The following is a 15,379-nucleotide window of genomic DNA, read 5'->3' as shown; positions in this document are numbered from 1 at the left end:
CATTATTGTTTTGAATAAATTTTTATTCGTTTTGTGTGAGATTTCACTGTAAAAATTTGATAGAACAAGAAGCATAGGAAGTTTACGCCAACGCGTTTCTTGCACAGTTATAGAGTATCTCGGAGGGGGTACGTCGAAGAAACCCTTGAAATACGTACTTTACATCTAATCGAATTAAGCTCGTCGTATGTGAGTGGGACTGTTTTACCTCGTTGGTAATCATTAAAACACGAACGTTCGCGACGGCCGTTACGCGATCTTGATGTGTCATTGAAATTACATGACGCACACCGTCTCTCACAGTTGAAGCCCGTCGAAAATCATGGAGGTGTTGATAGATTGTTATTTCGACAGACTATTCTCGGAAATGGAGCGCAGTTGCTTAGCCTCACGGTACAAGCGTCGTGAGCTAGTCAACTATTTTACGGACGTGATAAACAGTTGTGCAGAAGGTAACACGATTTATAAGACGTCGACATCGAAGGTTATGCGTATTTGCGCGAGTCGCGAGTGACAAATGCCGTTTGGCAAATGCCGTCGCCGGTCGGGGATCGATAATCATTAACAAGACAGCGTTGTTTTATCATCCGCGTGTCTAACGCGAAGAATTCCTGAAATCGCTCGTAACACACACGACAGACCGCAAACGAGACCTTGTAATATAATTAATAAAACGTGATTATCCGTTAATTTCTTATTGCCGTTCCCGCGGTGTAAACGCTTCGAAAGCGGCAGAGATATCGCCTCCTATTATAATCTTACCGTTACATTAAACCGTATCTAATGCTTTCTATTTGTCTACGTTGTTTCGCTAATGCCGTTGCAGTAACGGTGAAAAATTCCCGCGTCAAGCCATACGCATCGCCACGAATTCCAGTATAATTTGCATCTGCCGTCTCGCCCGCGTTCCAATACAGAGATACACGCCTTGTGGCATCTCGCATGATACGATCGACGAGGGTGAGATGCTTGGGAGAAGGGGGTATACTGTATTTAAAAATATATATTGAAAAATATATACTGCGTTCAAGTAAATAGTAGAAAGTATTTTATAGATTTGTGTCCGCGCAAATCTATCATAAATTTACTATAACAAGTTAAATTCATTGTAAATTCATCATCAAATTTATACAAATATTATACAAAATGCACTCTAAATTGTAATAGCATTTCAATGAAAAATATTAAATTCAAACAAAAATTCGGTTTGCTTACTCTATAGAATTGAATTGACTTTTCCTTCAATAAAGTTTTATAATATTCTTGTAAAGAAAATAAATTCTTCTTTGAAGTATATGATAATATACTGCAATAAGTTCCTAAAGTTTGTAATAAATATATTTTAAAACTATTACACTAAGCAACAAAAAATAATTGTTTTATTTGCTTTAAGATCTGATAAATCATTTTTTGTAGATTGTTAGCACACGCATCTTGGTGCAAAATGTCTCTATCACATCAAGATTTAAACACACTTGTCGCAAAATGTGCTAAAAATACTTTTTTGCTTTTTCTAATGATTAATATCTTTGGATTAGAAAAATTTTAAATTAAAAGTTAAAACTGGTACTCTATGTTAAAAAAATGAGTAAAAACAAGTTATTTAATCTTGCACAAGATTATATTAACTGGGAGAATTAAGTATCCTTTACTCTTCTATGTTTCCCAATCTTTTCCACTATTTTTTAGAATGAATTCCCTCGTCTCTCGCTATTGAGAATGCTTTTTGGAGTACCCTTGCTATTGAAAATATTTTTTAAGATATATCGCAAATATGAAAAGTTCCTTAATAAATCCATTTTAATGAATAAAAAAGTAAAGGAGTGTTAATTCTTTTGGTTTTAATACAATCTTGTGTAAGATATGTAAGCTGCATACTCTTTTTGCATGTTTATTTTTCTAACATAAAGTACTAGCATTAATTTTTAACTTGAAAATTTACAAAAATCTCCAGCACATTCCCTTCTTCCAGTACACAGATATAAAATAATTTTAAAAATTGAAATAATTTAGTATATTTTACCACAGATTTCTGACATAATAAAGACATTTTGCGTCCGTGTTAAGCAGCAAAAAATCTGCAAGAAATAACTTATCAGACCTTAAAACAAATTTGACATTGTTCAGTGTTATCAAAAAAACATTCCTTGTTCGAAAGAAGTTGGAAATTACTTCAAAGATGGAAAGTAAATTGAATAACCACTTTTCTTAGCAGTTGAACAATATCTTTCTGTGTATACGAATCACGGCCATTGATGTTTCCAGCGGAGAGCCTCGACAAACAGGACGTGTGCGAGAGGATCGTCCTCTCGGCTCTGCGATATCACAATATCACGATGATGGAGAACGGATCGGTCTGCCTCCTCGGCAAGTTCCACAACGTGCTTTATGTAGCGGCAAAGCTCTGCTACGACTGGGAGCTCACTAACAACGAGATCGTCAGCCGACTGTTAAACGACATATTCTACTGTGAGAAGACCTTCGAACGACTGTTCGTCGGCGCGATCTTCGGCACGCGCGTCACTCACTTCCTGTCCGGTTGGAAATGCGACTTCGACGATCGCGAGGAAAATATCCGAGCGCTAGTGTACTTCTTAGATCACGCGATTAGCGGCCAACTCGAGTACCGTTGCGAGTCCTCGCCGATAAAGAGACGCTTCATCGACGTGCCAATGGAGTCGTACGGACAGGTTTTGCCACTAAGAGTCGCGATACAGCATGGTGCACCGGATATCCTGTTGGTCATGTTACGCTACGGCGCCTCGATCGAATCCGACGAACTGGCTCCGTCACCCATAGAAATCATCCTGACGAAACTCTGCGAGTTCGAGGAACAGCCCGAAAGCCAGGAGAAAGTCATCTATCCCGAACATCTAGTGACGTGTCTCAAACTACTGCTACGAACCGTGACTACCGTATGCGTCCGTACTCCTGATCACATTGCTGATCGCAGCGGCATTTTTAGCGTGCCTTTGTATGAGCAATATTCCAGTTTGACAAACCAGAACTTGATACCGCCGGAACGTAGCGGATTCTGCCCGGCTGAGCTCAGACATCTGTGTCGTTGCCAGATCCGGGAAACTCTCCGCACCAATTGGGCACTCCCTCACGGAATCAAGAGATTGCAAATCCCGGAGTCTCTAAGAAATTATCTAGACCTGCAGCAGGACTGACTGACAGAGAAGTTCATCTGTGATAGAGCGTGATAGAGCCTCTTCGCCCCGCGACACGGATCTTAGAAATATTTTATTACACGTCCAAGTGCAGTTATGTCCTAGAATTTCGTTGCAATATAGAATGAACACAAAAAAAATATTCCGTTGTGTAACTGAATTTTCTGTTATTTGATGATCAAATGAAAAATTCAGATGAATGTTTTCATTCAGTAACGACGATATTATTTCTCATCAATAAATTTTTCTGGTCCCTATTCAGTTATCCAAACTAAAATCTTTTTTTACGTGTACAAGATGAGTCACCTAACGTTAGATTATAAAATATATCTGTTGCTTTTTTATATTAAGAAGAAAATGTATAAGGAATAAGTTGTGTGGTTGGAGAGGTTAACTAACTTCTATATTTATTCCCCTTTCAACCACACAAGTTTCACAAGTTATTTCTTACACACAGGAAAAAACAATTTCGTTAATATATTTGATTTTTCGTATAATTGATTTTTCGTTGCGTAGAATAGAAACCAAATGAAAAACTCGGTTGTAAGAACAGAACGGTTTCTGTAGGAAGTTTACTTTACTCATCCAATGTACTTCGTTATTATAATTTTGATATAGTTAAATGTTCAGACGAATACTTTTAGTCGTGAGAACAAAGCTATTATTTCACGTAGCCGAATTTTCATCTGGTCTATTTAGTTATACAAACTGAGATTTTTTTCTATGTGTATTATTAAATACAAAAAACAAATATAACAAATATAAAAAACAACTAATATAAAAAACAACAGAGATATTTTAGAATCTAATATTAAGAGACTCACCTCATATGTAGTGCATTCTCCCCTCGTTTAATACAAAATCTTACAAATATGCGTACCGAAATATTTCAAAGTTTCTATGTGATTTCGAATCGCAGTTGCTGTCGTCTCGATCTCGAGTCGCTCGGTAACGTTCTGTGAGATTTGTAAGAAAAGTAGAGCAAAGCGACAAACGGAGCAAACGCTGAAATATCGATAAACACGAGTTCCAAAGTGTCAGACTTTGTGCAAAATTGTCGATATAAGCGAAGAACGAAAACGTTCTGGAGGTAGTATTGAAGTATGTCTTTATTTTAAGATTGAAAAAAAAGTCAAGTCGGCGTCTTCAAAGGATCAGCGTCTTATAATTGTGTCTTATAACGCCGAGTTGATGTATCTTGGAAATTAGAAGAACGCATTGTAAGGGATGCTCGCAACGTCAATGAATACCGTAAATAAGAATAGCGGAAAGTGTGTCGTGAGACGACACGAAATGTACATGTTCGGGAAATCGAAGTTGCAAACCGTTAGCGACTTTCTTTCATTTGACGTAGTAAAAGTTGCAAAAGCGGTTTCGTGTTCCGCCAACCACGTTTTTACGACCATGGTTGAGTAGATGTGAAGTAATTTGTACCTGTAAGCGTCTTCTGAAACACTGATCTTTCCTGGCTGGCCAGTGGTTTCCGTTCGGCTTGTAAGATTCACTGTATTTCCGAACAAACAATAGCGGGGCATACGATGACCGATTACACCGGTAACAACTTCTCCGCTGTGTATGCCGATCGTGATTTTCTGTGAAATGACAAACAATATTAGTATAATATAAAACAGAAATCTAAGAGAAAAAATATTATTACTTTACGTGTCATTCGTCTTTATACGTGCTACTTGTAACACACGGATAACATATTGTAATAAAAAATTAATATATTAAAAAATTTATATATATATATATATATATATATATATATATATTTATATATATATAGAAGAAAGTAGCCAAAAAAGCGACATAGACCTCCTAAAGCGACATACCTCTATATCTCATATATTAAATGTTGTATTTCATCGAAACTAATATAAAGGTAATTTGTTTTATCAATTGTCATAAAAAATTCATACTTGGTATATTTCTTGTTCTTTTATATACTAAATTAGCAAATATGGAGTTTCAGAAATTCGTTTTATTTCTATGATTTTTATTGATGAATTACGTAGACAGCGTTAAACAGCGATAATTTTCTTTTGTTTAATATTAAATTCTTCTACATGCATTTGGCTTTTGTACAAACATTTTTTTAATATTTTATCTTTATTATTTTTTTACTGTTTAACTTGAAAAACTTTATGAGAATGTGTCTTAAAGTGACATATCTACAGTATGCGAATAGGTGCGATACTCTGTGACTAACATAACCTGATTCTAACCTCTCATTGTGACGTGCATTTGTTTATTTTTAAGTTTAATTTTGTTTAATTTAAAAATATAACATATGTAAAATATGTGAGAAATGAAAAAGGTGGAAATGCCAAAGATATATTTTTATTTAATTATATTTCCCTTTTGTAACATTATATTTTGAATAAATGAATATTATTCAACCATTAAACGCATTAATGAACTATTTATTATCAAATATTATTATATATGCAACATGTTATATAACTTCCAATAGATATGTCGCTTTTGACACCCATTTTCTTTGAACTCCATTTTCGTGCGTTTAACAAACATTTTTTATCAATATTGAATGTAAAAAACAATAGGAGTTCAAAACACAGGTCTAATAGTGCTATTAAAACTATTAAAAAAATAGTGACCCAATCTCACGATGAGAAGAAATTTATTAATCATCAAACGCGTTTCGCTCTAACTTCACATTTATTATTTACATTTATTATTCACATTTATTATTTGCGTTAGTGCTTCCGATTCCCGTAAGCAAAATTTGTAGCGACAACTTTTGTAACAACAACTTTTGTTATACCGATTATTGCGATCTTGCGTTTGTGACACTTAAATATAATTCGTTTTTTATTTGTAATCACTGAAGATGGTCTGTAAAGTTAGACCGAAACGCGTTTGATGATTAATAAATTTCTTCTCATCATGAAACTGAATCACTATTTTTTTAATAGTTTTAATAGCACTATTAGACCTGTACTTTAACTCTTATTGTCCTTTACATTCAATATTGATTACTCAAAAAGAGTTTTTTATTTCTTTTAGAACATTTTTTATGTTAAATCTAGAAACAATTTCATTACAAATATGATATTATCTGATAGAGGATATTGATAGTAGTTAGATACTTCAAACTACTTCTATGCATATATATTTACATTTATATTTTGAGCTTTACATTAAGACATAACTTCTAAAAACAAAGTGGTATGTCGCTTTTGGTGCCTCTACTCTATATATATTTTTTTAAATATTCTTTGTAAAGCAGACTATACTAAAATTGTAGTATAAATTATTATAGAAAAGCAAATATTTATGATCTACCCATATATATAGTGTAAAATATGTAAGTACATGTAACATATAGTGTAAAAACATTGAAATAAGTTTGTACTATAATAATTTTGTACTAAAAAGCCAAATGTACAGAATATTTTGAAACAAATATATGGTAATATCATAATTCTATATGATCTAAGATTACAGTTAAAGTCCAAGATTAAAAGTTTTGTTATAATTTTTATTAGAATATTTTCTCCGCATATTTTTTACATAATATTATATTAAACTTGCTGAAGACAAGCCCCAAAACACAGAAATATTCTATGAATATTCTTATGAATACTTATATGAATACTTGTATGAATACTTGTATGAATACTTGTATTCTTTACAAATATTTGTATATTCTATAAATACACTAAAAACATTATTACATATTTATAATAAAAATAAAATATATTGGAATAACACAACTATAAATGTTCTATGAATATGCATAAGTTATTCACAAAGAAAATGTAAATTAATTGTTGATTTTGCTTTCACAATCATAAAAAAGTAATTCCAATATTTCATTTTTTTCGTAGATACGTTTCATTATTAAGCAATAATAAATGCATATTACTATTTGGAACATTCTAAAAACTACTTAATTATATGAATGCATTGCACATTAAATAATGCAATCAGTAAATAAACCTTACAAATGTTCTAAGAACATACTTTTCTGTTATAAATATATGAAGCTCTTCCTACAATATTATATATATTCGTATGTTGATACATGGGGAAAATATTGTAATAAAAGTAACGTTAAAATTATATTTCTCTTTACAATTTTTTGTAAAACTGGATTGTATTGAAATTGTAGTAAAAACTACTATAGAAATAGTAAATTTTACAATCTACCTCCCAAATATATGACATAAAGAACATTTAAATAATTATAATAATATTGTAATAAAAAGTCAAACATACACAAGATTTTTAAACAAATATCTAATATTTCTGCCTTTGTAATTTAAAGTTTTTGTAATTTAAAATTATAAAAACTTTGATTTTTACTATAATATTTTACTGCAGTATTTTCTTCGGGTAAAATATCCAACACAAATATTGCAATTAAGAACATTCATGTTTCATAAGAATATTCATAAAATGTTTGTACTATTTGTGTAAGTTTCTATGAAAAATTATAAGAACGGTATAGAGAGAAAGAAATGTCATCGGTTACTTGGAAAAATGTAGACTATTTACGATGTATGTACAAAAATAGTACAATACAATTTTCTATGAAACTGCACGGATGGTTAGCTCGATAACCCTTTTTATAGCGACTTTTCTGATGCGACTCACTAGACGCAATGTTCAATGTTCAATTTTACATTGACTTATACCGTCTTATATTCTCTCGTTTGTAATTATGCACTATCACCTTATCGAGGCACTCCCCACGGACCAAAGTCCCGTGGCGTTGTAGCAAAATATAGTTAGTAAACACGGACAGCTCCTATATACGTACCACAGGCTCTCCATCGATCTGCACTTCGTCAGCTGCAAGATCCATCATGTCCAATGCTAGTCGAGCGATGCATCGTGCATGACAACGGCAGGGTTCCGGCAATCCACTCACCGCCATGTATTTATCGCCGACGGTTTCCACCTAGACCGAAGCGTCAAGTGTTTTATTCAATACCTAAACATCTTTTCACTTGAAAGATAACGATGCATTAATTGGATTATATTTCTCGGGAGAACATTGTAAAATGAGCTGTGTTGAAACAACACATTAACACGTCTTCACAGAGGCAAATAGTAACATTCCGTTTGATGCTGATACCATTTTTTTCAAAAGTCTTTTATAATAAAATTTAAATAATACGAAATAAAAGTATTAAAAAGTGATGTAGGTATAATAAAATTACTTATAATTTCTACAACATTGTTTATGATAAAATTTAAACACGATTAATATAGCATATATTAGCTACATATATATGATATTTATGTTTATTTATTTATTTATATTTATATATATTTATATTATATAAAAATATAGCTTGAAAAGCTAAATGGAATTTGTTTATAATATGAATAATATTCATAAAAAGATTATAAAATTTATATAAAATAAATTTGTATTTTTTATAAGTATTATAAAATGAGAGTAAAAAATTTAGTATAATTAGTTTACGTAAATATGTATAATAAAATAAATTGAGCATTCTCTTCGCTCATTGGATCGCTGAAATTAAAATTAAAAGACAGGACATGTTAGTCGAGATGCTTTCTTTGTCATTATCAATACAAGAACGGGGCCGCTGCACGTAAATACGCTCCAGCGTAAGGCATAAAATTTGAAAAAACGCAAAATTTTAATAGCAGCTAATAATTTTTGAAGTATTCATAAACATGCGAAAATTGGCTCAATCTATAATGACTCGCCCTTGCGGCTTGATGCCGCAGAACTTGCCTTGCTGGCAGAACTTGCCTTGCTGGCAGAACTTGCTTTGCTTGTAGAACTTAGTTTAACTGTTTAACGTAGCGATATAGCGAGGAAGAAGTTCTCTATAAAATCAGTGTTGTCAGACGGGTCTGATTCAGTGATGCACTTTCGAACCAGCAACACGAGTTTTCAAATTTTTTTTATAATATAAATGCTTCTGATGTTTTATTTTAAACTAATGTAAGTTTTTAGAATTAAAGTTCCATACAAGGTATCTCAGAACAACTTCCAAAGCTCTCATAGAGATATAGTATAGATTGAAATGAACATAAAAATTCTATACTGTTTTGTGATATTTGCAACAATTATCGAGATATTAATTAAAAAAGATTTGTGAATGATTACGCGAAATATAGTAAATGGCAACGTCTGTCATCATATGTTTGTACATTAGGTCAAACTGAATAAAAAACTCTACAATTTTCCTAATATCTATACACTATTTTTAATTATTAATTAAAAAAGATTATTGAAAATGGTTGTTTCCGATAATATATTATAATATTATCTAATTAATGATTAACTCATTAACACCCAAATGTGCTGAAATTTTTCGTTGATTTAAGCCATTTATTTCACTACGGAAGTGGAGTCTGTTGTTTATTAAAAGTACCATTCCTACCAATTTCGATGTTACTCTATAGCGTTAAAAAAATGTTAAAAAAATCGCAATTTATGCAACATTTTGGCAAAATAAAATAAAAAACGCATGTTTTTAGGGCTAATTTTATTCTTTTTCCGCTATTTTTTAAATAAAAACGTGTTAGTATTGGAAAAGTATCTAAAACATGTTCCCGACATATTAACTTAAAAAATATGACATGGGTATTTTTTTCATCAAACATGACGGTATCAAAATGGCAGTCGATTTGAAGCGTTTAATTCGAATTTTTATTTATATTTAGTTATCGAAATTGTTTTAAGGTCAATATTGCAAAATTACATAGTAATTTACATAGTAATTACATAGTAAAATAATTTCGATAACTAAATATAAACGAAAATTCGAATTAAATGCTTCAAATCGACCGCTATTCTGGTACCGCCATGTTTGTTGAAAAAAAATACCTATAGCATATTTTTTTAAATTAGTGTCGGGAACACGTTTTAGACACTTTCCCGAACAATACTAACACGTTTTTATGGAGAAAATAGTGGAAGAAAAAATTAGTCCTAAAAACATGTGTTTTTTATTTCATTTTGCAAAAGTAAGATAAATTTTACATAAATTGCGATTTTGCATAAATAGCGGAAGAAGAAAAAATTAGTCCTAAAAACATGTGTTTCTTACTTCATTTTGCAAAAATGAAATAAATTTTGCCTAAATTGCGATTTTTTTTTTTATTTTTTCAACGCTATTCAATAGAACGACATCAAAATTAGTAGGCATGGTACTCTTTATAAACAACAGACCTCATTTCCGTAGTAAAATAAATGGCTCAAATCAACGTAAAATTTTAATACATTTGGGGGTTAATAAGTTAATATTTTCAAATTAATTAACCCATTAACGCCCAAATGTACAAAATTTTTTCAATGTTTTTGAACGCTTATAACTCAATGAAAATGTAACAATTTTTTTTCAGAAAAGGCTTACCCTAGTATTTTTGGGTGTGCTCTTTTCGATTCTGGACCGTAAAATACTAAAAAATGTCATTTAATATTAGTTTTTTAAGATTTAAATTAAAACATCACAACTATTACATTATTCTTTTCACAATTATCTCAAATTTTTCTTGCAAAACACTGTTTTCTCAAGGTAACAAATATATAAAGTGTGCACTAAGTACTTTTACTTTAAAAATATACCGGTGGTTTTTTTTCAAAATAATCATGGCGGTCTCAAAATGGCAACCCAATACATAGAAATTTTCCTCATTCTTGATTCATTGTTTGTAATTTTTACTAACAAATTTTCTTTCATTGAATCGGGTTTTTTAGGTCACTAATTGTAAATTTGAAGTTGGAATGTTAAAATTCAAAATGGTGAATCGAATATGGCGAACCAAAAAATGAAAAAATTGTTAATTTATATAAAAATCAATATTTAGGAGTTTTTTGGGTCGCTGATTCCAAATTTGAAGTTAAATTTTTAAAATTAAAAATGGTTTATCCAATATGAGGATCAAAAAATTAAAAAATTTTCAATTTGTATCAAAATCGATATTTAGGATTTTTGTGCTGCTGCTTTTAAATTTAAATAGATTTTTTAATAAATTTAGTTAGATTTTTATAATTTAAAATAAATAATCTAGTTTTGGCGGAATGAAAAATAAATAATAATAAACTTACATAAATTGTGCTATTATTAACTTTATTAGGCAATATTCGTTTTTTATGTATTTGTATTTCCCTTTGCTATCAAATTGCTTTCGATGTCGCCCGATTCTCACCGCAAAAAGATAGACAATAATGGAGAATCATGTTTTTTGTATTTTTTAAGTTTTTTAATTTTTTGGAGAGATTTTTATGTTTCTAATTTTTTATGTATTTTTCTTTTTTCTATTTTATTTACTTTTAGTTTTTTAAATAAATATATTTTTTGACAAATTATTATTAACAAATTAGTAATTTGATTGTAACTTAAAAAATGTATCATTATTTGTGCTGTAAGAAAATTATTTTAATTTATTTATTTTTATTTCTCAAGAAAATCAACAAAATTCTGCGAAAATCAATAAAATAGTTCTTTAGAATTATGTTTTATTGTGAATTTCTTGGAAACATTTATTATAGTAAAATAAATTACAATTTTTGCAGAATTTTTTTGTTCTTACATTATATTTCTGATGTGAGCAATACTTTTGGAAATCTTTTTGCTCTGTTTCATGATTGCCTGATAAATCAAACTTTGTCAAATAAATTTTGCTGATACTTGTAGCGAAATATAATGTAAGAACGAAAAAATTCTGCAAAAATTGTAACTTATTTTATAGTAATAAATGTTTCCAAGAAATTCACAATAAAACATAATTCTAAAGAACTACTTTATTGATTTTCGCTGAATTTTATTGATTTTCTTGAGAAATAAAAATAAATAAATTAAAATAATTTTCTTACAGCTCAAATAATGATATATTTTTTAAGTTACAATCAAATTACTAATTTGTTAATAATAATTGTTAAAAAATATATTTATTTTAAAAACTAAAAGAAAATAAAATAGAAAATAAGAAAAATACATATAAAATTAAAAACATAAAAATCTCTCCAAAAAATTAAAAAACTTAAAAAATACAAAAAATATGATTCTCCATTATTGTCTATCTCTTCGCGGTGAGAATTGAGCGACATCGAAAGCAATTCGATAGCAAAGGGAAATACAAATACATAAAGTACGAATATTACCTAATAAAGTCCAATAATAGCACAGTTTACATAAGTTTATTATTATTTATTTTTTCATGTTGCCAAAACTAAATCATTTATTTTAAATTATAAAAATCTAACTAAATTTATCAAAAAATCTATTTAAATTTAAAAGCAGCAGCATAAAAATCCTAAATATCGATTTTGATACAAATTGGAAATTTTTTTAATTTTTTGATTTTCATATTGGATAAACCATTTTTAATTTTAAAAATTTGATTTCAAATTTGGAATCGGCGACCCAAAAAACCCCTAAATATCGATTTTCATATAAATTAACAATTTTTTTCATTTTTGGTTCGCCATATTCGATTCACCATTTTGAATTTTAACATTCCAACTTCAAATTTACAATTAGTGACCTAAAAAACCCGATTCAATGAAAGAAAATTTGTTAGTCGAAATTACAAACAATGAATCAAGAATGAGGAAAATTTCTATGTATTGGGTTGCCATTTTGAGACCGCCATGATTATTTTGAAAAAAAACCACCGGTATATTTTTAAAGTAAAAGTACTTAGTGCACACTTTATATATTTGTTACCTTGAGAAAACAGTGTTTTGCAAGAAAAATTTGAGATAATTGTGAAAAGAATAATGTAATAGTTGTGATGTTTTAATTTAAATCTTAAAAAACTAATATTAAATGACATTTTTTAGTATATTACGGTCCAGAGTCGGAAAGAGCACACCCAAAAATACTAGGGTAAGTCTTTTCTGAAAAAAAATTATTACATTTTCATTGAGTTATAAGCGTTCGAAAACATTGAAAAAATTTTATGCATTTGGGCGTTAATGGATTAAGATGTCATCACTACATCTCATCCATATCTCGCGTAATCATTTACAAATCTTCTTTAATTAGAGTAAAAGCACCAAAAGCGACACAACTTTGTTTATGGAGGTTATCTCTTAATGTAAAGCTCAAAATATAAATGTAAATATATATACATGTAGTTGGAAGTACCTCTTATCAGATAATATCATATTTTTACTGTAATTGTTTCTATATTTAAAACAAAAAATGTTTTTGTAAAACGCACAAAAATGGAGTTCCAAGAAAATGGGTGCTAAAAGCGACATACCTTGGAATTATAACATTGGAATTATTATAATTGGAATTATAACATTGGAATTATTATAATTGGAATTATATAACATGTTGCATGTATGATAATATTTGATAATAAATAGTTAATGCGTTTAATGGTTGAATAATATTCATTTATTCAAAATATAATATTACAAAAGGAAAATATAATTAAATAAAAACATATATTTGGCATTTCCATCTTTTTCATTTCTCACATATTCACATATGTTGTATTTTTAAACTAAACAGAATAAAACTTCAAAATAAACAAATGTCACGTCAAATGGGAGGTTATAATTAAATTATGTTAGTCACAGAGTATCGTACTTTTCGCATACTGTACGGGATATGTCACTTTAAAACACATTCTTATAAAATTTTTCAAGTTAAACAGTAAAAAAATAATAATTCAAGTTAAACAGTAAAAAAATAATAAAGATAAAATATTAAAAAAATGTTTGTGCAAAAGCCAAATGCATGTAGAAAAATTTAATATTAAACAAAAAGATTATTACCGCTGTTTGGTCTACATAATTCGTCAATAAACATCATAGAAATAAAACTTACGAATTTCTAAAACTCGATATTTGCTAATTTAGCATATAAAAGATCAAGAAATATATTAAATATGAATTTTTTATGACTTAACTGATAAAACGAATTACGTTTATATTAGTTTTGATAAAATATGACATTTAATATATTAGATATAGAGGTATGTCGCTTTAGGAAGCCTATGTCGCTTTTGGCTACTTTCCTCTAATACCCCTAATAATTACTGCAAACATCGCAAAATGGTGTAAAACTTTTATATTCCAGAACCACGACGATGTAACAGGATAATAGTTTCGTTTTCTTGCTTTTTATAATGTTATATATTTTCAAATTTTAATTTTCAAATTTTAATTTACTTATTTCTGTATTTTTGTCTCAATATCGTTAAGGGTATTAAAAATTAGAAGGTTGTTCATAAAAGTGAAAATTTAATAAAGAAGACAATTTAAAAATTATATTTTCTAGACTTAGCCTGTACGAATATTTCTATAACATTCTTGTAAGTGAGGTTATGGACCAGTTCACTCATGATTCACAAGATTGCTAAATCAAGTGACACGGTAGTGTCGCGAAGCCAAGTGCAAGTGCAAGCAACGGGCTCGCGGTCGACCATGTATATTTACACGACGACTTTAGCTGCGTTCGGCATTGTAAATCAAAGACGTCGGATTTCTCTTTCATCTCGAAGATGCATAGAAATGAAAAAGATATGAGATCTCGTATCTCTCTCACTTCTGTGCATTTTCAAGGTAAAAGAGCAATCCGATGTCTTCGATTTACAATGCCGAACGCAACTTTTATTAGTTGAACACAGGCACGATTCCTCGTTCGATCGCCATTCATAACATGATAGCGCTGATAGCGCTAATAGCGAGCTCCTCGAACGTTCTTATAGAAAACGTTTCATAAGAGTAAGAAAATGAACGATAATATCGCAACAATAATATTAGTTAGTGTTCATATTAGTGCTACAACAGCGTTATTTGCGAAAGGGACATAGGTTAGTAAAATTGTGCTGTAAATTCGACTATGAAGTATTTCGATCGACTATGAAGTATTCGATCGACTATAACGGTTGAATGGATGAGATTCTGGGTGGACTTAATCGATTCCTTGGGTTTACATTACTCAATAAAATTGTTTTTACTTTTGCTCTACAAGCTCTAGAAACTAAGATATTTTAGCTCAAAGTCCGAAATCGTAAATTTATGTGTGAGAAACGTCGTCGTCTCCTCATTACGAAAACCTCAGTTGACTGTATTTTTCCGCTAGAGGCGCTACGGTTAAGATCAGCCTGGCTAGTCGATATGAGAAAGAAAGAGAGAGAGAGAGAGAGAGAGAGAGAGAGAGAGAGAGAGAGGGAGAGAATAGAATAGAATAAGAGAGAAAGAGGGAAAAAGAGAAAAAGAAAGAAGG

At 30.0% G+C, this 15,379-nt stretch overlaps 2 protein-coding genes across 4 annotated transcripts in view; one reads left to right on the top strand and one right to left on the bottom strand.

Moving 5' to 3' along the window:
- LOC116841566 (guanylate cyclase soluble subunit beta-1) overlaps window positions 1-15,379 on the bottom strand; it is a 45,191-nt gene that overhangs the window by 857 nt on the left and 28,955 nt on the right. For all 3 annotated transcript variants that reach the window (XM_032809645.1, XM_032809653.1, XM_032809662.1), the window contains 2 exons: window positions 7,963-8,103; window positions 4,608-4,765 (listed from right to left, as the gene is read on the bottom strand). In XM_032809645.1, the coding sequence (XP_032665536.1) occupies window positions 4,608-4,765; window positions 7,963-8,103 (299 nt within the window). The remainder of the gene's footprint in view (window positions 1-4,607; window positions 4,766-7,962; window positions 8,104-15,379) is intronic.
- LOC116841578 lies at window positions 228-4,610 on the top strand. The gene is made up of 2 exons (XM_032809671.1): window positions 228-452; window positions 2,266-4,610. Exons 1-2 carry the CDS (start codon window positions 323-325, stop codon window positions 3,171-3,173), a joined length of 1,038 nt encoding a protein of 345 aa, XP_032665562.1. The 5' UTR covers window positions 228-322; the 3' UTR covers window positions 3,174-4,610.

The sequence above is a fragment of the Odontomachus brunneus genome, unplaced genomic scaffold (assembly GCF_010583005.1).
Source record: "Odontomachus brunneus isolate Ranch 3 - 2012 unplaced genomic scaffold, Obru_v1 Obru_scaffold_002, whole genome shotgun sequence".
NCBI lineage: Eukaryota > Metazoa > Arthropoda > Insecta > Hymenoptera > Formicidae > Odontomachus > Odontomachus brunneus.
The sequence above is the reverse complement of the archived record's forward strand: the minus strand, read 5'-3'. Positions and strand labels throughout refer to the sequence as shown.